Here is a 21,090-nt window from a genome sequence, read left to right as displayed (position 1 = left end):
AAGACCCCCCCGTGCCCCCCGCCACAAGGTCCTGGCCCAGGCAGGGATGCTGGGGGGGTCCCAGGGAGCAGCTCTGGGCCACAGCAGGTCACCCGAGGACAGGGCACCCCCTGCCCCATCAACAGAGGGGGGAGCAGGGAGGGCCAGGGGTCTCCTCACCCCCAGTAAAAGCCCAGCAAGGACCTGGTGGATGACAGCACCGTGTCCACGTGGCAGGGACAGGGCTGTCACCCACGGGGACGCCTTCCACAGCCCCAGCAGGCAGGGAGCAGGGAAGACATCTTTCCCCTAAGAGAGAAATAGTATTCTCTTTTATTTAAGAAAATAAGAGGAATTCCCCCCTCGAGTCCCGGGGGGAGCTCGGGAAGGCCCTCGCGGTGAGGGGACGGGGCACGGGCAGAGGTTGCCAGCATGGCTGCCAGCCCCCCCCGGAGCAGCAGCGAGGTCTGTCCCCACCCAGGGTCCGAGCCCGGGGTCTGCCAGGGGACAGGGACAGGGAGGAGAGGTCCGGAGGCAGGTCCTGACGTGTCCCCACGGCGTGCAGAGCCGGCGAGGGGCTGCTGTGCGTGAGTGACGGCGCGGAGGGGCAGAGCCCAGGCCGGAGCGGGGCTGGGGGTCCGGGCAGGCAGAGAAGCCCCCGAGGCTTTGGTCCTCGACAGAGCCCCAGCTCCCATCTCCTGCCCTGCCGAGTGTCCCGGGGCACCCCGTCCTCGCCCGAGCATCCGTGAATCCAGCAGCAGCATCTGTCCAGCCTCAAGGGATGAGCGGGGGGGACTCCCCGTCCCCCCCAGTGTCACAGCAGCAGGCACAGATGTCCCCAGCGTGGCTGGGGCTGGAGAGCGGGGCCGGGCTGGCCTTGCCTCCGCGCTCAGGCAGGCAGAGCAGGCACGAAGGCGCTGGGGCTGCGCACGGCCGGGTGTGGGTGGCTGCTCCCGGGGGGCTCACCGGGAGCGGGGCCGGCGGCGTTCCCCGGGGCCCCGGCCGCATCCCGCCCTGCCCCAGCGCCCGCTCACAACCCAGGCAGCCGCCGCTCCTGGTTCAGCTTCTGGAAGAAGGTCTTGCCGAATTCGTAGGTGCTGATCATGATGGCGCAGGCGGGTGCCACCTTAATGACACGGGGCAGGAAGCCTGCAGGGACAGTCCCATCAGCCCCTCGGTGACCCCCAGGCACCCCTGAACCCCAGCCCGGGGCGGGGGGCACGTCCTTACCTGCAAACAGCCCCCGGGTGCCAGACTCGGCGCGGATGCGTCGCATGAGGAGCCACGTGGAGGAAGGCTTGGAGGCTGCGACTGCGGGGAGAGGGGAGTGGGTGAGGGTCCAGGGATGCCCACGTACCGCAGCAGAGTCCTGGTTGCCCCCCAGGCACTCGCCCCCAGCCTGGCTCCTCACCTGGGTGCACCTCGCTGTCTCCCAGCTCGATCTGCCGCTGGGTCTTCACCACATCAAAGGGCAGCGTCAGCACTGCAGCCACCTGCAGGGCCAGCAGCCGGGCAGTGAGCTGGGACCTTGCTGTCACCTCCCAGCGCCGTCCCTCACTCCCCGGGGGGGCCATTCCCTCCGCTCACGGCTGAGTGAACCCCCCCTGCAGGGTGCAGACCCCAGGGCCCCAAACTCACCGTCCCAGAGATGGCCCCAGATGCAAAGCTGATCATGAACGTGGCCTCATCAAGCCGGGCCTGCCTGCAGAGCCACTGCTTCACCAGCTCATAGTTAAACCAGTAGAGAGCTGGGAGGAGAGGAGAAACACCAGTGCTACGACGAGGCACCCCGGCCACGCCAAGCTCACAGAGTCACAGATAATCACAGAGAATGTTTGGGGTTGGCAGGGACCTCTGTGGGTCACCCAGCCCAACCCCCTGCCCAAGCAGGGTCACCCAGAGCAGGCTGCACAGCACCGCGTCCAGGTGGGGCTGGAATATCTCCAGAGAAGGAGACTCCACAGCCTCCCCGGGCAGCCTGGGTCAGGGCTCTGTCACCCTCAGAGGGAAGAAGTTCTTCCTCGGGTTCAGCTGGAGCTTCCTCTGCTTCAGTTTGTGCCCGTTGCCCCTTGTCCTGTCACTGGGCACCACTGAACAGAGCCTGGCCCCGTCCTCCTGACACCCACCCTTGAGATATTTATAAGATTTATAAGGTCCCCTCTCAGCCTTCTCTTCTCCAGGCTGAACAAGCCCAGCTCCCTCAGCCTCTCCTCGTAGGAGAGATGCTCCAGTCCCCTCCTCATCCTCGCAGCCCTCCGCTGGACTCTCTCCAGTAGCTCCTCATCTTTCTTGAAGTGGGGAGCCCAGCACTGGACGCAGCACTGCAGATGGGGCCTCACTAGCTCCCCCCTCCCCACACGCAGCGCTGCCCTGCCCTCACCCCCCCCACCTCCCAGTGCCACCGCTCGCCCCGCACCCCGCCGGCCGTACCCGAGAAGGGGACGTCTCGCAGCACAGTGGGTCCCCAGCCCCTCCAGAGGGACAGCCAGCCGTCCTGAGCCACCGCCGACTGGATGCAGACGCCCAGCTCCCGGTAGCTGAGCTGCCGGGACTGCATCTTGGTGCGGATGAGCTCCAAGGGGCTGATGACCGTCACGGCACCCACTGCAATGGGGGGGGAACAGCGGGCATCAGCCCCGTCCGCTCCGGCTGCCGGCCTGGAGCCATCAGAGCACCGGGAGAGCCAGGTGCCGAACGCGGGCACCAACAGCTGAGAGACCCGCTGCGCTCTCCTGCAAGGACACAGGGTGGGCGCAGTGGGACCCCCGGAGAGGAGGGGTACTCACGCCTGGCGAGGGCTCCAGCCAGCAAGGGGATGTGGTGCCCCCGGCTCCCCGTCCGAGCGCACAGGTAGTCCCGGAGCTGGTCGTAGGTGGTGAAATAAATGACGGTGGCTGGCACAGCCATGACCCTGCCGAGGAGGAGGGGTGTGAGGGGCACGCGTGCCCTCCCCAGGGGCTGGCAGGAGGCTTGGGGTGGGTGGCCCTGTGCCCAGGCAGGCATTAGCACCCAAAGTCCCAACTCACAGGGTGGGGGGCAAGCCGCTCCACAGAGACCTGATGCCCTCATGGCGCGTGATCTTCACGAAGGCGTCCTGGGGAGAGAGTGGAGCACCAGGAGAGGGGTTAGAGGGGGGAGACGGGCAAGCACCCCCCCCAGCAAACACCCCGACCCCCTCTCTGGGACAGGGAGGCCCCTGCCCACCCTGCCTGTGCCCGCAGCCCCTACCAGCGTGCCGGTGAAGCGGGTGGGGGCCTTGTACCAGGCAGTGCAGCCGTTGCCATTCTGGCAGACATACAGGTGGTCCATGAGCCCGTTGCAGTAGAGGAAACACTTCCCTGGGGAGGAGGTGACAGCGTTGCTGTTAGACAGGAGACCCTTCCCCTGCGCCCCGTGCCCAGCCCATTGCATCCCCAAAGCCGTCGTCTCTCCCAGGAGAGAGCCAAACCCTCAACACCCAGCCTGGTGGGGGCCAGCCAGGAGGAGGGATAACCCCCCAGTGAGGGTCTGACCACAGCCAGACCCACCGGGCAGGGGGCATGCAGCCCCCCCCATGGGGACAGGGCACTGCAGGAGCCGTTGCCAGCGGCAGGAGAGGTTTGTGCCTCGTGCGGTGCCAGCCCCGCTGCCCGGGCACGGTGGGGATGCCATCACAGGGAGACGGCACGGCCTCTCCACCGTGCTCTCGGGCCTGGCGTGGGGATGCCGGGCAGCAGGGAGCAAGCGGGGTGGCGGAGATCCAAGGGGACTTTGATGTAGTGACAACACAAGGTCAGGGGGACTGCAGGCAGCCAGGCCTGTTGCACAATGGGCCCCCAGCAGACCCCCCGTGCAAGGGCCCAGCGGGGACATGGCACGGCCAGCCCCAAAGCGGGGCTGCAGGAGCAGCCGTGGGACCAGGGACGATGGCAGCCCCCACATCGGGGCGGGATGTCCTCCCAGCTGCCACCAGCGGGGAGGAGAGCTGGGGGCAAGGCTCGGGAAAGCGAAGCCGCTGGCAGCGGGAGCTGCTGGAGCCCCCGGGCGTACTCACATGTGGTGTGCTGAGCGCCCCAGGGCACAGACCGTGCTGGCAACGCTGAAACACACAACGGGGACAGGCTGAGCGACGACACGAGGGACGTGCCACCTCCCCGGGCTGGGGCACACGCGTGTGCTACAGCTCCAAGCCAGGCAGTGAGAGAGCTCCGTGGGCGAGGGGGCTGAGTGACCCCGCAGCCACTTCCCAAGCAGTCCCTATTGTCACCAAGCCTGTCCCTTGGGACCAGCCCCAGCCCACTGCCCCGCAGGGAGGGGGGCAGAGTCCAGGGGGTCTCTCCTGTCCCGTGGGGAGCAGCGTGGAGATGGACACAAAGGCAGCAATGGTAAGAGCGGGCAGCTGGAGCAGGCTGAGCCCCTCCGCCCCGCTCACCAGCGGGCAGGGGGCTGCCGGGCACAGCACCGACCCCGCTCGGCATCAGCACGGGGCCACAAAGGGGGAAGGACGGAGCCGAGCATCAGCCCGGCTTCCCCGGCAGGGCCCCCCGAGCCCGTCAGGACGAGGGGCCCATGGTAACCTGCCACCTCGCGACGGCCCCGCGCTCGGACCGAGAAATCCTCGCCGCTGGCTCTGCCCGCCAAGACACCCATGTGGGCTGCTCGCTGGCCGACGGGGGGGGAAGGCTGCCTGGAGACCCCAAGCAGGGTTACCTTTGGAGAAGGGGGTCCTCTGGGCCTGCAGCCGGATCTTCACCACGTCCAGCGGCGTCACTGAAATGACAGCCCCCCCCCTCCTTAGCCACGCTGCACCATGCCAGCCCCGGTGCCCACCCGCTGCCCGCGGCCTCACCGAAGAGGGAGGTGAGGATGGCCCCCGTCCCCGAGGCCAGCATCTGCTGCAGCGGCGTGATGCCCCCGCCGGGGCTCGGCGACAGCTCCTCGGCCATGGCACTGGCCCCCTGCAACACACAGGGAGGGGGGGATGCTCGAGGCCGGGGGTGCTCCCGGGGGGGTCCCTTCCCAGGGATGAGCCCCCCCGGCATCCCCGCTCCGCCGGTGCAAGGCCAGGCGTCCCAGCTCCGGCTGGGCTATCGGCATGGCACAGGGCAGGCGCGGCCCCCCCGTAATCGTGCTGCCCCGGGGGGGACAGGGACCCAGCCCTGATAACACCCCCCGGCCCCACTGCTGGCAGTGGGCCCGGCCTCGCTGGGGAGATGGGGACCGTCTAGGGCCCCCCCCCCCGCCTCGATCCTGCTCCCTCATCCCTCCCTCCGCTTGGAAAATTAAGGGACAGGAGGGAGCAAAGTCCAAAGACCAAACGCGCTGCGACAGCCCCCCCCCGGCAGCAGAGCCCAACACAGCCATGGAGGGCCAGCACTGGGGGGAATCCTCCTCGCCCAGGGCGTGCCAGCTTGCAGCGAGCACGGCTGAAAGGGTTTGCACGTCCAAAACCTTCTGCATGCCTCCCCACCCCCAAGGCTCGGCATGGCTGCGGCCCCCTGGGCTGGAATCGCTGCCCCGGGGAAGCGGGGGGCATCGCACCCTTCCTGCGGGAGGGGGACGCGGAGAAGCGAGCCTGAGCGCGCTGTACACGCTCAGGACCCCTCGCCGCAGCCTGCGAACGCTCCCCACGCCGGGATTCGGCTGGGATTCAGGGGGGGTTGCACACTTTGGAAACCCACTTATTTTTTTTAAAGCCAGGGAATGCGGGGGGGGTGGGGGGGGGGGGCAAGCAAAGACTTTCCCCATCACCATCTGACTCAGCAATTTTGCAAGGTCAGAGCAGCCATAAATCTCTCAATTAGAGGCTTCGGACTCGTTAGGCGCCCGAGGCAGCGCGCGGGGATGGGTCTGCCCTGCAGCTGCACGCCCGGCCCCCTTCCCGAGAGGGCTGGGTGCTGTCTGCGGGTGGGCACGGGTCCCGCACGGTCCCGTCACGGGACGGCAGCGAGGCGGCACAGCGCCCTGGCACGCGCCCCGCAGACCACGCGCCCGTCGCCAACCCGCGCCGCGGGCAGGGTGTTTGCCCCAGCGCCGGATCCTTCCCTCCGATCCAGCCCGTTTGCGTAAATCCTCACGCAATCGAGAGGGGGGGAAAAAAAAAAAATCTCTCGCTCGCAGCGCTGCAACACCTGCACGGCTTCGAACTGGTTTCTACGTGCCAGAACGTGGCCCCTCTGCTCCTGCGCAGGGGAGCAGAGCACCCCGCAGGCACCGGCGAGGGCTTCCCGGTGGTGTCCCAGCTGGGAGCTGCTCCCTTTTCCATGCAGGGAATAAAAATCAGCCCCCCAAAATCAGGAGGTAGAGCCCACCGCTGGGTCCGGAGCGCTGGCGGGGCTGGGGTCAGCGCGGCGACGCTCGGTGCGAAGCAGGGGGAAAATGGCAAATCCAGGTTAAGATGAGAAAAGCAAGGAACTGGGGGGAGGTGAGGAGCGCAGCGGCCTCCTCCCGTGCAGGAAGGGCCTGGTGGGGGGTCCGCGTCCCGAAACCCTGCGGGCAGACCCCACCGGCCTTCCCAAGCCGGGGGCTGCGGAGCTGGGGACCCCCCCCCCCCCCGAACCCTGCCCTTGGCAGCGCCTGAAGGGCACCGGGGGCTTCACCCCTGCCCACGCTGCCCCGGGGTCAGGTCCCGGGGGAGCTCAGCCCCGGAACACCCCCCCCTCACCCCGGGGTGGGCCGGGGGACCGCCCGTCCCCCCGGGGAGCAGAGGTGGGGGGCTGCGGTGTCTCCCGGGGGGGCACGGGCCCCTGGCCTGAGCCCGCTGCCCCGAGGAGCCCCCATGGACGGGGGGCAGCCCCCCCCCCCCCCCAATCCTGGCGCTCGCACCCCCACCTGGGGTCTGCACCCCCCACTCCCACCCCCCGGGCTCGCAATCCCCACCTGGGGTCTGCACTCCCACACCCCCCCCGGGCTCGCAGCCCCCAGCCCAGGGGCCGCGCCCCCCCCCCCCGGCTTTGCATCCCCTCTCTGGGGTTCTGCCGCTCCCCCCGGCTTCGCACCCCCCGTCGGGGGGTCTGCAGCCCCCCCTCGCTGCTTGTTCCCCGCACCCCCCGCAGCCCCGCGCCCCCCCAAACAGGGTCCGGAGCCCGGGGGGGCGGGGGGGGGTCGCGAACCCCAGTACCGGGAAAAACTGAGGCGGGGGGGTCCGGGGTCACGGGGAGGTCACCGGGGAGCCCCACCCCACCTGCTCATTCCAGCCACGCGCGGCGTTTCCCTCCGCCGGCACCGGGAGGGGGGGGGGGCGGCGGCGCCTTTAAGGAGCCCCATAGGCACCGCGCGCCCCACCGCCGCGCGCCGGCCCGCGCACCACTTCCGCCCCGCGCCCGGCCGCCCGCCCGCGCATGCGCCCTGCGGCCCGGGCCCCTCCGGCGCCCCCTGCCGGGCCCGGGCGGCGGCGGCGGCGGCTGCGCCAGCGTCCGCGTGCGGGGGGGCCTTGCACATTCGGCGTGTGGGCAGGGGGGGGCCTTGCACACTCGCTGTGCTGGCAGAGGGGCACCTTGCACACTCAGCGTGTGGGGAGAGGGGCACCTTGCACACTCACCCTTCAGCATGCAGGAAGGGGTTGTCTTGCACACTTGCTGCGCTGGCAGAGGGGTGCCTTGCACACTTATCCTCACCTTGCTGGCAGAGGGGCACCTTCCACACTCAGCGTGTGGGGAGAGGGGCACCTTGCACACTCAACCTCAGCGTGCGGGAAGGGGGGTGCCTTGCACACTCACTGTTCTGGAGGCTTTGCACACTCAGTGTGTGCGGAGAGGGGCACCTTGCACACCCTCAGCATGTGGGAAGGGGGGTTGTGCCTTGCACACTCGCTGTGCTGGCAGAGAGGCACCTTGCCCGCTCGCCCTCACCATGCTGGCAGGGGTGTGTCTTGCACACTCACCGTTCTGGAATCCTTGGGGCTGGCACGCTCACCATCCCAGGGCCACTGGGCTTTGCACACTCGCCATGCTGGAGGAGCCGGGGTGCGTGCTGCTCTGCCACCTGCTAACAAGGAGCAAAGCCTGTTAGCTCGCTCCCCGCCATGGCGAGCATGCAGCATCTCCCCCTTCCTTTGGGGTCTCTGGCTCCGGCTGTGCCATGACCCAGGGAGGAGGGGGGACGTTTCCCAGCGCTGGCGGCCGAGGTGAGAGCACCCAGACCCTCACGTGCGCGGAGGTGGCTGCGGAGGCTTTGGGGTTTGCCTGAGCAAGGGCAGCAGCGTGGCTGGTGCAGCCCAAAGCTCACCCCACGAGCGGAGAGGCAGCTTCTGCCCGTGCCGCAGCAATGGCTGGGGCTGCTGCAGGGCAGGGGGTCCCACTGCCCGCTCGCACTGGCACCGGCACTGGCAGGGGACCAGCAAGGGGGATCCAGCTCCCTGAAGGTGCTGCGCAGGGAGAGCGAGGCACCCAGAGCCTGCTCCCACCTGGGGTTGAAGGGGAGGAGGTGGGGGCCAGCTGAGGCCTTGAGCCCCCTGCAAGAGCCCCCAGGGAGATGGGCTGTGGGGTGTGCTTGGGGGGAATGGGGGTTCGGTCCTAAGAAAGGGAAATGTGGTACGTTAAGGGCTTTTTTTAGATACCTCGGTGTGTGTCAGCCAGCTGGAGAATCTCTTTGGTTTGGAGGACTACAGGTTGTCTTTTGAATTTCTAGCTCTTCCACTTCAGAGCGGCTTTATTTGTGAGTGAGCGTGAGGAAAGGGCTCCTGAGCCTCTTCTCAGACGCAGCTAAAAACGCGCTGTTGCACTCAGAGGTGCAGCCCTCAACCCGGGCTGTGAGAGTGCCTGGGGGGGGCTGGTGTGAGCGCTGGAGCCTTCTCTGCTACTTCTGTCCGCTCCTGTGAGAGCCGTGGCTTTACCTGGGGACTCCTCTGGGAGGCTAAAACCCTGTCTCTGCTTCGTGTGCCTGCTGAAGTGCCTGTGTTTCCTGTGGAGAGTCCTGAGTCCTTTTGTGCAAAGCAGTGAGCTCCCTGAGGTGGTCTTATTTCTGTTGGCGTTTTAATCGAGAGGAGACACTTAGACACTTTTCAGTGGTGCCCAGCGACAGGACAAGGGGCAACGGGCACAAGCTGAAGCAGAGGAAGCTCCAGCTGAACACGAGGAAGAACTTCTTCCCTCTGAGGGTGCCGGAGCCCTGGCCCAGGCTGCCCAGGGAGGCTGTGGAGTCTCCTTCTCTGGAGATATTCAACATCCGCCTAGACGTGGTCCTGTGCAGCCTGCTCTGGGTGACCCTGCTTGGGCAGGGGGGTTGGACTGGATGATGCCCAGAGGTCCCTTCCAACCCCTAACATTTTGTGATTCTGTGAGATGCTTTAAGCTTGCTCATTTGTGGGTGGATGGGAGAGTAGCAGAGCAGTGCTACCTGCGATGGCAGCGTGGCTCGATGCTATAATGTGAGCTGATAACAGCAGATGGCTCTCAAAGCCCCTCTGAAACCTGGATGGACCCCGCCAGGGAGCACAAGCTCTGCCCTGGTCCTGTGCAGCCCTGGCATACCAGTACCAAGTGGTGGCTGGCGGTGGGTGCCTGGGGCAGAAGAACCGTGCTCAGCTGGTGTGTCCTCCTGCTAGCCTGCAGACCAGAGCTTCCTGGTGCCTCTGTATTTGTGTGATAACTTCACTGCAAGACCTGCTAGTGGTACTGCATAACAAAATCTTCCTTCTTCTAGAGCAGGGTTGAACTCTTGCCCTGCCTTAAAATCAAGGAATAGACTCCTCTGGTGCCTGCAGGCCTCTCTGCTCCTCTGTGAGTGCCATCCTGTGGCGAGAACAGGAAAGGCTCCAAGGACAGGTGATCTACAGATGGCCACCAGCAGACTCAGCCCAGGGCAAGCAGTCAGGGTTTCAGAGCCTGCAAGCGCACTGGTATTTGGCATTTTGGCACATTGGTATTTTTCACCCCAGAGCGATGATCCCCTGCGTCTCTGCACCACTGGCAGGGCCGTGGTGGCTGCTCTTCTCTGGGAATAAAGCCTCCTCTGGCATCTCCGAAGTTTGTCGACTAAGGGGGCAGCTAATGCCAGGAGCAGTTTTCCGGCTTCAGCCCTGCGAGCTGCTGCTGGCATCTGGGCAGAGGCTGTAAACACCCTGGGTTTGTGCTCGAGGGAGGGGAACTGCTGGGGCTGGTAGCCTGGGTATGCAGACATAAAGCGATCCTGAATTCTCTGCAAGCATTTGCTGCTTTTCTGTGATACCAAGGCCAAGTGAGTCTTGACTTTATCTGATGTGCGGCCAGGAACCTAATAATTCCCTCAAGGTCACGTAAGTGAATGCATCCTGTAACTCCCCAATGAGTCAACTCTGCCTCTGATGGATACACAGGGTTTAAATGATCTGGAAAGCCTCTTGTAGCAGGAAATTTAGAAATGGAATAATGATTAATTTAAAAAAATCCTTAGGGGTATTTTGTCTTGTATCTTCTATTTGTAGGTGTCGGGCTCTGCATATTTTCCACACTATTCAACCGAGAAGAAAAATAAATAATCCTTTTCCAGCTGGGGTGGGGGCAAGAGGGAAGCGTGTAAGGTGGTGTAAGTGCCTCAGTCTCAGCTGTCGCTTCTCTCCACTTGCTGAAGTGATCGGAGGGAAAGTGGTGAATTTGTTTTTCCCATGCGCGGTGCTGCTGAGAGGCGAGGACCGTGCTGGCTGGCTCTTTCTGCTGAGTCACGGCCTGCTCGCTGCCTGTGCTGTCCTAACACCCAGGGTGTCTCTGATTTACATCTTTACAGTCCTGCTGGCCTCGGCGGGGGTTATAGGGGTGTGTCATGCTCCGATGGCCTGTGAAAATGAAATGTAAGTTGACTTCAGTTGGAGAGAACTGTGAGTTGCAAAAATTTGGTTTCAACTTGTGAGGAATGGAGCCGGCGGAGCTCTAATCCCCTCTCGAGCCATAAAGTTACACGCAGAGTCAGAGCTGCCGGGGAAGTTTTGCAGGAGCCTTGTTCTGGTCTGCTCAGCGCAGGCCCGGGCAATGCCCGCTGTCCTGCTGTTACTGACAGTGCACAAGCATGGCTGGGAAAACTGCTTGTGTAACGCCCAGCTCCCTGCCGCGATCTCCATGGAGAGGCTTCAAAGCATGGCGAGCTTACGAAACGCAGCTGGCTCCCTGGGCCTGCGGCCGTGCCCTGGGAAGCAAGTCTGGGGGCTGCGTCTGCCTCGGGCTTCCTTATTTAGGAAAGGGTCATCCTGTGGTCTACCAGCATGCCATAGCATCTGGAATTGTTTCAGAAAGATCAATCCTGTCTCCTTGCTGGAAACCATTTTGAAAGCAATTAGCCCATTTTCCTTTTTTTAGGTGAACTTTAACGACCAGGTTGCAAAAGAGATCTGGGTAGTACTGTAATGGAATTAAGCGAGTGCAGAATTTGAGGATTTATTTCAGCCAGGATCATTATGGTTTTGCAAAAGCCATGCTTATTCTGAATTAAGTGACTGAAATGAAGCAGCTTGTGGAAAGACAAGGCCCTGGGGACCTCAGAGTTAAAACCACTACAACACAGAATTCATCACACAGTTGCAGTTCTGCAGGTTGATTTCTGCTGCAGGTGAGACCTGAGCAATCGCATCCTACCGTCCACAGCACCTGCCTTGGAAAGCCTTGATACAGCTGTGAAACAGGTTGCAAAACTCACCTGTGAGGAAAATGAGCCCTGTCTTATGGTTGAGAACAGAGACGGGGAAGCTAAAGGCTTAATGCTTTTCTTCCTAAAGGTTTCCTTTGTAATTTGATGTTAAAAATAGTGTCTTGTTTCTGCCTAGCAGCAGTATAGACTGGAAGGAATGGAGGGGAAGGAAGAGTCTGGACTGAGTTAGAATTGTAGGATAAATTCACAGATCCTTTTTCCTATAAACAAAACCATTCTATGAACAAAAAGTAGCCAGAAGAGCTCTGTGCAGTAATTAAAGTCTATATGAGCTGTCAGCCTGCTCACAGGTAAGAAATCTGCCCACAGAGTGTTGTCTGCAGTTCCTCTTGGCCAGTGCAAGATCCGTTGATTACTGTGAGCTCATTCCACTCAGGGCTCGCAGCACTCGGCTGCGCTTTGGGACTCGGACTGCTCCAGCAGTTCCCGTAACATCTCGGTACTGCTGCAGCAGCATTGTGCACCCACCCAGTGCAAACCAGCGTGTGCCTGCTGGTGCAGGGCTGCTGTGCCTGAGATGCAGTACAGAACCAGTGTGTTGCTGCACAGTGGGGCTTTGCGTCAAAGGGTGGATCTGCAGCAAGCTAGAGATGTGCGTGAGATGTGGGGAGCAAGGGCACCTCAACAAGGGAATCTTCTCCCAGTTGTTACCCCCCTGACATGGACATTCAGCCCATGTTTTTGGCCTGGCAGGGTGTTGGTGAGGAGGAGCAGCTGGATGTAGATTTGGCTATTTCTTTGTAGTGATCTTGTTTTCTGAGAATCATAGAATGTTTTGGGTTAGAAGGAACTTTAAAGATCATCCAGTTCCAGCACCCCTGTCACAGGCAGGGACACCTTCCACCAGATTGCTCAAAGCCCCATCCAACCTGGCCTTGAACACTGCCAGGGAAGGGGCATCCACAGCTTCTCTGGGCAGCCTGTGCCAGGGCCTCAGCACCCTCAGAATAAAGAGATCCATGTGCTTCTATTTCTCTGAACACAGACAGAATTAAACAGCGAGATGCTGGGTCTGCTCACTGTGCCTTAGGACTGTTTACGATACTCCAAGCATCTTATTTTCAAGTACTGTGCCACCAGGCTTCTGTGGCTGTGCCCTGGGCCAGGACAGGAAGGTGCTTGCTCGTGTGATCGCAGTCTTGAGGATTGACTATGGGGAATCACTTCTGTTTTACTTGGGGCTGGCAGTACTGTGGTCCATCAGCGGATGCATTTAATTCTTGGCTAGTCTTTGCCAGCAGATGTTCTACATGGCCATAATGTGGTAAGAGCGGCTGTGCCTGAACATCGGCTGGGACTGGCTAATGATGCTTCCCAACCCACGATTCCTTGGATCCGAAAGGGACTTGGTGCCTGGTGAACTGAGGACTCGGGCAGGCAAAGCTGAGCTTTGAGAAGACTTTAGAAAGCCAAGTCTCATCATCCTGAGTACTTTGCGTTAAGAAATGAGGGCAGGGAGTCTCCTTGGTTTTGTTGTCTTTAGACGAAGAAATAGCTCAGCTGATTCGCAGTCAGTCTTGTGTTCCTGGTACATCTGTACCGCCTGTAGGAAGAGCTGTGGTTCCAGAATTGGACTTTAGCTGCTTGCACTGTAATTTCAAATTCAGTTTGTTCCTTGTTGTCTCATAAGGAAGGATGCCCTTGTAGCACAGTAGTATTTATTTTACTATTCCCAAAGCAGTGGTATTTTTTTCAGAGAATTCTGAAATTCTCCAGCTAATTTATAGTGGGCACTTTTTGGCCATTGCCCTGGTTTTAGATGCCTCATCAGTTTCTATTGACTTGGAAAAAAACCCTAATCCATGGTGTTGCATGTTTGTAAATCCAAATTTTTTCTTTCATATGACTGTACTTTGTACCTCTCCAGTTATTGATACCGCAGTAAGAGAAGGGCTTTGACTCTTCATAGAGCTACAAGACACCTTGAGACCTTTATTCCAAACCAAGATGGGCCATTCCCAACCCAGCCTGCTTTTAAAAACCTTGGGTGCTGTGGTCTTCACATCTGTTTCTTTTTAACCATATTGAGCTTTCCCCTTCACAACCTCTGCCAAAGCCTGTTTTTAGACTGGATGTTTGTCCTTGATTTGCACCTGAATGTTTCTCAGGAAAAACTGGAGCCTGCCTGACAGAAGATGCCTTCTGCAGTTTCTCCCCTAAATCCAATTACCAGGGATAGTAACCCTGTAATAGAAGGCAGTAATTCCATGGAGGGATCTCCACTCTGTCCATAATGCTCCTGAGCAGAGCCAGAGCATCTTGCTCTTTTTCCTGGTGAAGCAGGCAAGGTGGAGAGAGATTTTTTGGAGAGTTTGACTTGTTTCTTCAGCCTGTCCCTCCACTTTCCAGCGCTATGGGCAGGGTTGTGGGTTCTGTATTGGGTGGGGTGGGAACCCCAGTGCTCCTTTACCTCACTGCCTGCCTCTGGGCGGTTAGTGTCACCTGTTGAATCCTTCCCACAGTTGTCTGCTGAACCATAAGCTAATTAAAGCTGCCCACCGCTGTCTTCCATGCATGCTGCGGAATCCCGGTGCCCATCCAGTTGAGGCGTGTGGGTAATGGCCGTGGAGCTGCCTGCCTTGGGTAGAAGGAGGCTGCTTTCCCTTATATCAACAGTCTGGAGCTTACCAGTGGATGAAGTTAAACCTCGATACATGCTCTTGTTAGGGGCTGGTGAGGAAGGTAAGGGGATGCTGTTAGCAGCTAGTGAGCGGTTAGTATTCTCCATCTCCTTGGATATGGAGGGCAGCGGCTGACAGCACAGCTGGACCCAAGGTGGTGAATCTCAGTCCCCGAGGCAGGTATCCATGTGGGATCACAGAATCACAGAATGTTTGGGGTTGCAAGGGACCTTAGGGATCATCCAGTCCAACCCCCTGCCCAAGCAGGGTCACCCAGAGCAGGCTGCGCAGGACCCTGTCCAGGCGGGGCTGGAATATCTCCAGAGAAGGAGACTCCACAGCCTCCCTGGGCAGCCTGGGCCAGGGCTCCGGCACCCTCAGAGGGAAGAAGTTCTTCCTCGGGTTCAGCTGGAGCTTCCTCTGCTTCAGTTTGTGCCCGTTGCCCCTTGTCCTGTCGCTGGGCACCACTGAACAGAGCCTGGCCCCGTCCTCCTGACACCCACCCTGCAGATATTTAGAGGCATTTCTAAGGTCCCCTCTCAGCCTTCTCCAGGCTGAACAAGCCCAGCTCCCTCAGCCTCTCCTCATAGGAGAGATGCTCCAGTCCCCTCCTCATCCTCGTAGCCCTCCGCTGGGCTCTCTCCAGTAGCTCCTCATATTTCTTGAACTGGGGAGCCCAGAACCGGACACAGCACTGCAGATGGGGCCTCACCAGGGCAGAGTAGAGGGGAAGGAGAACCTCCCTCCACCTGCTGCCCACACTCCTCCTAATGCACCCCAGGATCCCATTTGCTTTCTTGGCTGACCGAATGCAGGCCGTGTAGAAAGCAAGACCCGTGGCGGGGAGAGGCGGTCCCGGGCTGTGACCGGCCGCAGGACACCCCAACCCGCCACAAAATGGCGCCGGGGCCGCTTACGGGGGGGGGGGGGGGGGGGCAGCGCGCGAGCGCCCCCTGCTGGGCGGGGCCCCGCGCGCGCCCGCTTCCCGCAAACAAAAGACCGCGGCGGCCCCTCCCTCCCTCTGCGCATGCGCCGGGCACCGCCGGGGACAGCGCTCCTCGGGGGGTTTACGAGCCGCGCGGCGCATGCGCTCTGCTGCTGCGCGCTCCCCCCCCTCTCCCTGCCGGCTCGGCGAAGGTTCCGGAGCTCGCGCGCGCGCGCCCCGTCCCGCCCCGCCCGCGCCGCCGCTGTCACTCGCCGCCCGGCCCCGGTGCGGACTCCCCGGCAGCGGCAGGTAGGGGCACGGCGGGCGGGGGGGGTGAGGGCATGCTGCGGCCGGGCCTCGCTCCCCTCCGCTCCACCGGCGCTGCCTTTCGCTGTCCCTGCGCTGAAAGCGTGGAACGGGTGGAGGGGGGGGGAACCCCCCCCCCAAAAAAAAACCCCAAACGCAACCATTTCCACCCCAAAAATCGCCGCGGAGGAGTGTGTCACCCCCGGTGCCGGTTTGCAGCAGCGCGGGGGGCGGCCCCTGCGGCAGCGCTGCCCGCCCGGCTGCAGGTGCGGGGCGGGGTGGCCGGTGCGGAGGGAGGGAGCGAACGAGCGCCGCGGATTTTTTATCCTTTTTTTTTTCTCCCCCTTTTCGCCGTTTTTGTTTTCTTTTTTTTTCCCCGTCCCCTGCGGCAGGTGTGGCCGGGGGCTGCGGCAGGAGCGGCGGGCAGCGCCTTCCCGCCCCGGCGCGGTGCCATCTTCCGCAGCCGCCCTCGGGAAGGGGGGGGAGGCGAGGGGCAGCTGGAATTAAAATAGATAAATTAATCAATAATGGAAAACCATGAGGAGAAGGCCTTTCAGAAAACGGAGCTGTCCACGCCCAGCCCGAAATTTTGGGGGTGGCAAGCGTTTTTGGGGTCTCGGTGCCCCGGAGTTGCCTTGCTTTGTTGCATCCCCCAGATGCCCGGCCAAGGGATTCCAATATTAACGTTAATGGCGCGGCCACCCAAGGTGGGTTCCCGGGATGTTAAACCCCGGGTGTTTGCCAGCCGGGCTGGGGATGCTGGTGCCGAGCCCCGGGGGTTTGGGGCTGGGTTGGTGTTGCTTGGCGTAACTGGTGTCGGCCGTCCCTGGATGCACCTCGCAGGCGGCCCTGTCTTGTGCTGAAATCGCCCCCTTATCGCTTTCATTAGCATCTTTCCCCTTATCCCTTTCCTTAGCCGTTTCCATGCTGCCCATTTGTTCTTGTCCTAAAATCGCACCAGGCGGCGCGTGGGGCTAGCCCCCTTCCTGAGGTTTGCCTTTTTTTCCTTTAGCTGCTGGATATTTCTTTGTTTTTAAGTCTAACTTCACAGGTGTGAAAGGGGAAGTTTGCTTGCCAGGTCTTTCCAGGCGGGCTGCGTGGCACGCCTGCCCTCCTGGCTGGGAGCAGTTCAACTCATAAGGAGCAGAAAGAGCTTACTTCACGTGAGGGATGGAGATTTCTGCCTGCATCCCTCTCTGCAGTGTTAGCACAAGGGAGGATTCGGTTAGGGAAGACAATTTTTTTTTTTTAACACCTAGAAATGCAGTCCTGTTGTTCGTTCACAGAGGGCAGCTGCCGTCACTTTAAAGGGAGTTTCTCCTTCCATTTGCTGGTGGTACCACCACGCGAGGTGCAACTCCATTTGCAGCGAGAGGCTGGTCTTGCTTAGAGACGGGCTCGCTGGAACGAGCAGCTGAGATGAGCTAAGCTGTCACTTCAGCGATTTGTATGCAGCGTGTTCCTGAGCTGCCCTGCGTTTGTCTGCATGGATCTGGGCAGATGTCGAACGTGTGTCTGAATGAGTGGAACAAAATTCACTACCGAGAATCGCTAATTTGTTCTGTCGAGCAATGGCTGCCTTCTTACATCCGATGAAGGGTTTTTGCCTTTGCTGCCAATACTTCAAATTTGGAATGTTTAATGGTTTTCCTTGTGCAGTTCAGATTTTTTTGCATTTTTTTTCTCAGGGTGGTCAGGCAAAAAAGCTCTCAATTGGGCGTTTACAGGCTGCTCTTGAGAGAAGGCATGTTAAAATCTTATTCTCGCTAGAGATGAGAATCTAACCCAGTTACACTTTGTTCCATTTTGACATGCAAAATGCTGGTTTTTTTCCCCTAAGATGTGCAGCAAAGGAGAAAAGCAAGGTGCTGGATGGCTTAACTGTAGTGCATGGAGGTTTTCCAGGCAGAGAATTTGCACCTGATAGTACTGCATGCTCTTAATCTTGCTCTAGATAGAATAATGGTGATTGGAAGGAGATGTATGGCTGTGGCATGCTTCCCTGTGCCATCTCCCAGTGCTAGCAGAGGTACCTCATGCTGCTGAACACCCTTGGAAGTGAAGGCTTGTGTTCAGGGCTTTGGAATTAAAATGCAGGTGGGATTTGTTGGGTTTTTTTTTTTTTTTTTTTTGAGACCCAGCTCTTGTGCTCTGGGAAAATGTAATGCCTGTCCCACAGGTTGCTTGCTTGGGTCTCCATCCTCTGTAAGGCTTGATTGCAGCATGAGAGGATATTAAGACAGTTGAGTCTTGAACACATAGAGCTTAAAATGAAAGACCTGGTGAGCTCTGTTTGATTTAAAATGTTATTAGGCCGTTAGTGTGTGCATGGAGGTGTCTGGTGCTGTGGGTGTGTCTTCATCTTGCACACCAAGATGGCCAGAAGTTGACCCTTGAGAAACTTGAACTAAATCAGCTCTGCCTGGTTTAATGAGTGAAAGTGTGGAGCATGGTTGCCATTGTTTGAAGCCTTTAGATGAAAGCTCTGTTTCTTTCTCAAAGAGGACCATTTGTTCAGCCCTGCTCTGGAGCAGCTCACCGCTGATCTGCAGCTTTCAGGTGAAAAGGTTGCAACTGACACAAAGTCGAGATCCATCAAGATGCTGTGGTCTCTGCCTGGCAGAGCAAGGCTGTTATCTGCTCTGGAAGGCGCAGGTGGCATCACAGATGAGATATGGACAGTTATCCTTCATCAGCTGGGATTATCTGGGATGAGGACAGAAGGGATAGGACCGCCGTGCCCTGTGCTGAGCTCCCGTGGAGAGGAGATGAGTCCAGTCCTTCAGGTGACAAGTGCAATAGTATGGGATTTGTGTCTCTCCCTCCCTCATTGCTTGCCCGTTTTTAGTACCATTTTAAGTGTAAAGAAGCTCAGGCTTCCAACTTGGTTTTCCTCACCCTGCATCAGTTTCTCCGGATCACCTTGCTGCCCTCTGCTTCCAGCCTCTTCCTTCCCAAGGTGTTACATTCGAACTGTCCCATTCCCTCTGTGCTTAATACACTGCAGTTTCAGCAGGACCCAGCTGGACCAAGTAAACTTATTTATCTGTCCTGAACAAGTAGTGCTGCAGCTTTCTCATTTTCTTCCCAAAAGCCGTGGGGAAGAAGTCTGCTCCCCTGGCCAGGAGAGGAGTCCACATAAGATAATAAACAGGGAGATGTGACACTGCAACTCCTCTTTCCACGCTGAGGCTGAGCCCGGTGTATCTAGTTAGGGACACTTGTAGCATGCCAGTAAGGTGTGTGTCTTAATCTGCTGCTTTTCATGCTCCTCTGCTTCATTTTGAAGAAGCGTGTTCTTCGTTGAATACTTACTGATCTATGTTACATCGTTGTCTTTTTTCAGGGTTCTGCCAGCCACAGGATTTGGAAGTGTTTGGGTACCCCCTTGCTCCTTCCATATGTGCTGGGGTTTAGCTGAGCAGTTCTTGCTATGTAGTAGCGGGGAGTGGAGCAAATTGCTCCTTGATGACATTTATATCCTCATTGAAAGTAGAGCTTTGCAGCACTGTGGAGCTGTTTGAAATGGCTGGGGAAAGCCACGTTGAAAATGCTTTTGAGATGGTGTCTTTGCTGTTCCTTCTGAAAGCCTGTGTTCATCAACATGGGAGCAGGAAATTGTCCGGACACTTACAGCAACACAACTGTAATGGCTCTGCCTGTCGGAGTGTCTGTGTGTGCCTCTACGGGCGCTTGGCATTGCTGTTGGAGATGCCAGGGTGTGTCCATGTCCAGACTTTCAGACAAATCCCTTTTGGTTTGCAAAGCATTGAAAATGGGATCATGAAGCAGTGACTGAGGGGAAGTGCTGAGGGTGGCCCTTTCCTATTTTGCCAGTAGGAACGTTATTCAAAAGCTGGAAGCTGTAGGTTTGAGTTTGTCTTAAGCAGATAAGCTTATTTTGCCAGCCCAGTGTGCCGATAAGGCTTGGTTTTTGTCTCTGCATCTTTTGAGGGAGCGCTGCTAATTTAGCTGTAGCAGTGCTCTGACAATTGATGCATTAGTCAAGAAAGAATCAGGGCACTGGCTTCTGCCCATCTCCCAGTAATTTCCAGTTTGTTTAGTCTGCTGGTGGATGGGGTCAGCTGGCTAGCAGGTTGGCTTACTGCTTGTTGGGCTGTGCGCTGGCTGCATGTAGGTGTGGAGCAGGACTGGAAGCTCATAGTGAAGTGCCCTGGACTCATGACAGGCTCGTGGGTCTGTTGTCTGGATGATGTTGAGAAGGTGTGTGGCGTGTCAGGGCTGTCTCTCGAGCTGCTGGAACATGGCGCGGGTTTGGGAGGGTTGTGGCTCTGCATGCAGGTAAAGGAGCCAGCTCCCAAACAACAGCATCGCGTGTTGTGCTTTCTGGTATATGGCTTGCTCTAAGGTCTGCAGACCTGTGTGGTGTGTGAAAAAGCACTGTGAGCCCTTTCTTGCAAAATGAAAATGGTTTTCATTTAGCTTTATCAGAACAGCTGAGACTGCTAAACAAAATCAGAATTGATTGCTTGTTTCCCTGGTGTGCCTGCCCCATAGCCAGGCAGAGGGGGAACCCCAGCCTTGGCATCTTGACTGTTCTCGGCCCCTGTTCAGGAAAGCACCAGCTGATGTGCTGGGAGAAGGACAGCAGCTCTCGGGGGTTCTTTCACTAGTACTGCAGTCGCATCGGAGCTGTGCTGGCTTTCTAGGTTTTTCTGCCCATGCAGTGTATTCTCTGCTTTCCACTTGTGAGCTTTGCTTGCTTAGCAGTGGTGTTCAGAGTCCGGAGGTGAGCTGGCACGGTGTCTGGGGCTCACCCCGAGGACGTGTCCTTGCAGTTGGGTGTGCTCATCAATAGAGTAGACAGTGCTGGGACGCATGGGTTGCCGGCAGGGCTCTGCCTACCTGTGGAGATAGAAAAGGAAGGAGGTAATTGCAGAAGTAACTTGAGCTGGATTGCTGTTCCTTACAGAGTAGTGCAGAGATGTTTCCACTCATCTCGGACCAGTACGGGAAGAGAATTAGGGTGGGTAATTCTGGGCAGAGTTCGGTGGGCTGTATGGTGGCAGTCAGCCCAGCCAGAGCCTGGCAGAGCACCGGGCTGGCTCTGCCTTGCCAGAGGTGCAGCCCTTGCTGATTTGGACCACCTCTTCTTGGAGATGTGGAAGCAATGGAGCATCTACTCAGTGCAGCATTGCTCCTGCTTGGCTTTTAAGCGTGAACAGCCTTCAATCTCAAGCTGTCTTTGCAGATCACCCCGAGGTGAAGTGGATATAGCAGAGAATTGTGGCCCTTTAAGTAACCTCTTGTGTCATTTTTAAGGTGGGCACAACTCTGCTGTGAGGGACTGAATGACTCTGAATCTTATCTTGCAGCGAGATGGATCTCCTCCATCTGCTAGTTGGAGCTTTGTTTTGCACTGAAATCTGCTGGTTGTAGGCTGGGTTTTTTTTTCTAAAGTTCCTGTAGAAAGCATATGCACTTTGCACTGGAGTCTGGAGGAGATGTATCTATGCCATTAGACTTGAGTGGATTTTCTATGCAAGTCTAATGAGCCCTTCATGCTCCTCAGAAGTAAATGCACTGGTTTTCCCTTTCCCTTCCAAGTATTCCGATTAGTAAAGGCAATCGTTATGTGCAGGCATGGCTCCTGTATTCATTGTCTTCCCTTTGAATATCCAAGGAATGGGAGCACTGGGGGAT

General features: G+C 58.9%; 2 protein-coding genes across 19 annotated transcripts in view; one reads left to right on the top strand and one right to left on the bottom strand.

The window, feature by feature from the left end:
* Window positions 1-289: 289 nt before the first annotated feature.
* SLC25A39 (solute carrier family 25 member 39) lies at window positions 290-7,283 on the bottom strand. 3 transcript variants are annotated; one of them, XM_075443834.1, is made up of 12 exons: window positions 7,142-7,283; window positions 4,808-4,916; window positions 4,669-4,728; window positions 4,013-4,057; window positions 3,208-3,317; window positions 3,006-3,073; window positions 2,766-2,890; window positions 2,410-2,583; window positions 1,618-1,727; window positions 1,391-1,472; window positions 1,210-1,290; window positions 290-1,128 (listed from the first exon to the last, which is right to left on the bottom strand). In XM_075443834.1, the coding sequence occupies exons 2-12, from the start codon at window positions 4,902-4,904 to the stop codon at window positions 1,010-1,012; spliced, it is 1,071 nt and encodes a 356-aa protein (XP_075299949.1). In that variant the 5' UTR covers window positions 4,905-4,916; window positions 7,142-7,283; the 3' UTR covers window positions 290-1,009. The 3 variants fall into 3 exon arrangements, with proteins under 3 accessions (XP_075299949.1, XP_075299947.1, XP_075299948.1); XM_075443832.1 differs by lacking the exon at window positions 7,142-7,283 and having other exon boundaries at window positions 4,808-5,096; XM_075443833.1 differs by lacking the exons at window positions 4,013-4,057; window positions 7,142-7,283 and having other exon boundaries at window positions 4,808-5,096.
* An 8,029-nt stretch (window positions 7,284-15,312) lies between these two features.
* The window catches only part of MAPT (microtubule associated protein tau), a 54,606-nt gene continuing 48,828 nt past the window's right edge, over window positions 15,313-21,090 (top strand). For 5 of the 16 annotated variants that reach the window (XM_075443804.1, XM_075443801.1, XM_075443803.1 and 2 more), the window contains exon 1: window positions 15,314-15,429. The gene's annotated coding sequence lies outside the window, so the exon portion shown is untranslated. Of the gene's footprint in view, window positions 15,430-15,594; window positions 15,693-21,090 lie in introns of those variants that run through there. The other 11 variants (XM_075443805.1, XM_075443806.1, XM_075443807.1 and 8 more) reach the window with 8 other exon arrangements.

The sequence above is a fragment of the Opisthocomus hoazin genome, chromosome 26 (assembly GCF_030867145.1).
Source record: "Opisthocomus hoazin isolate bOpiHoa1 chromosome 26, bOpiHoa1.hap1, whole genome shotgun sequence".
NCBI lineage: Eukaryota > Metazoa > Chordata > Aves > Opisthocomiformes > Opisthocomidae > Opisthocomus > Opisthocomus hoazin.
Note: the sequence above shows the minus strand (reverse complement) of the source record. Positions and strands in the feature narration are given on the sequence as shown.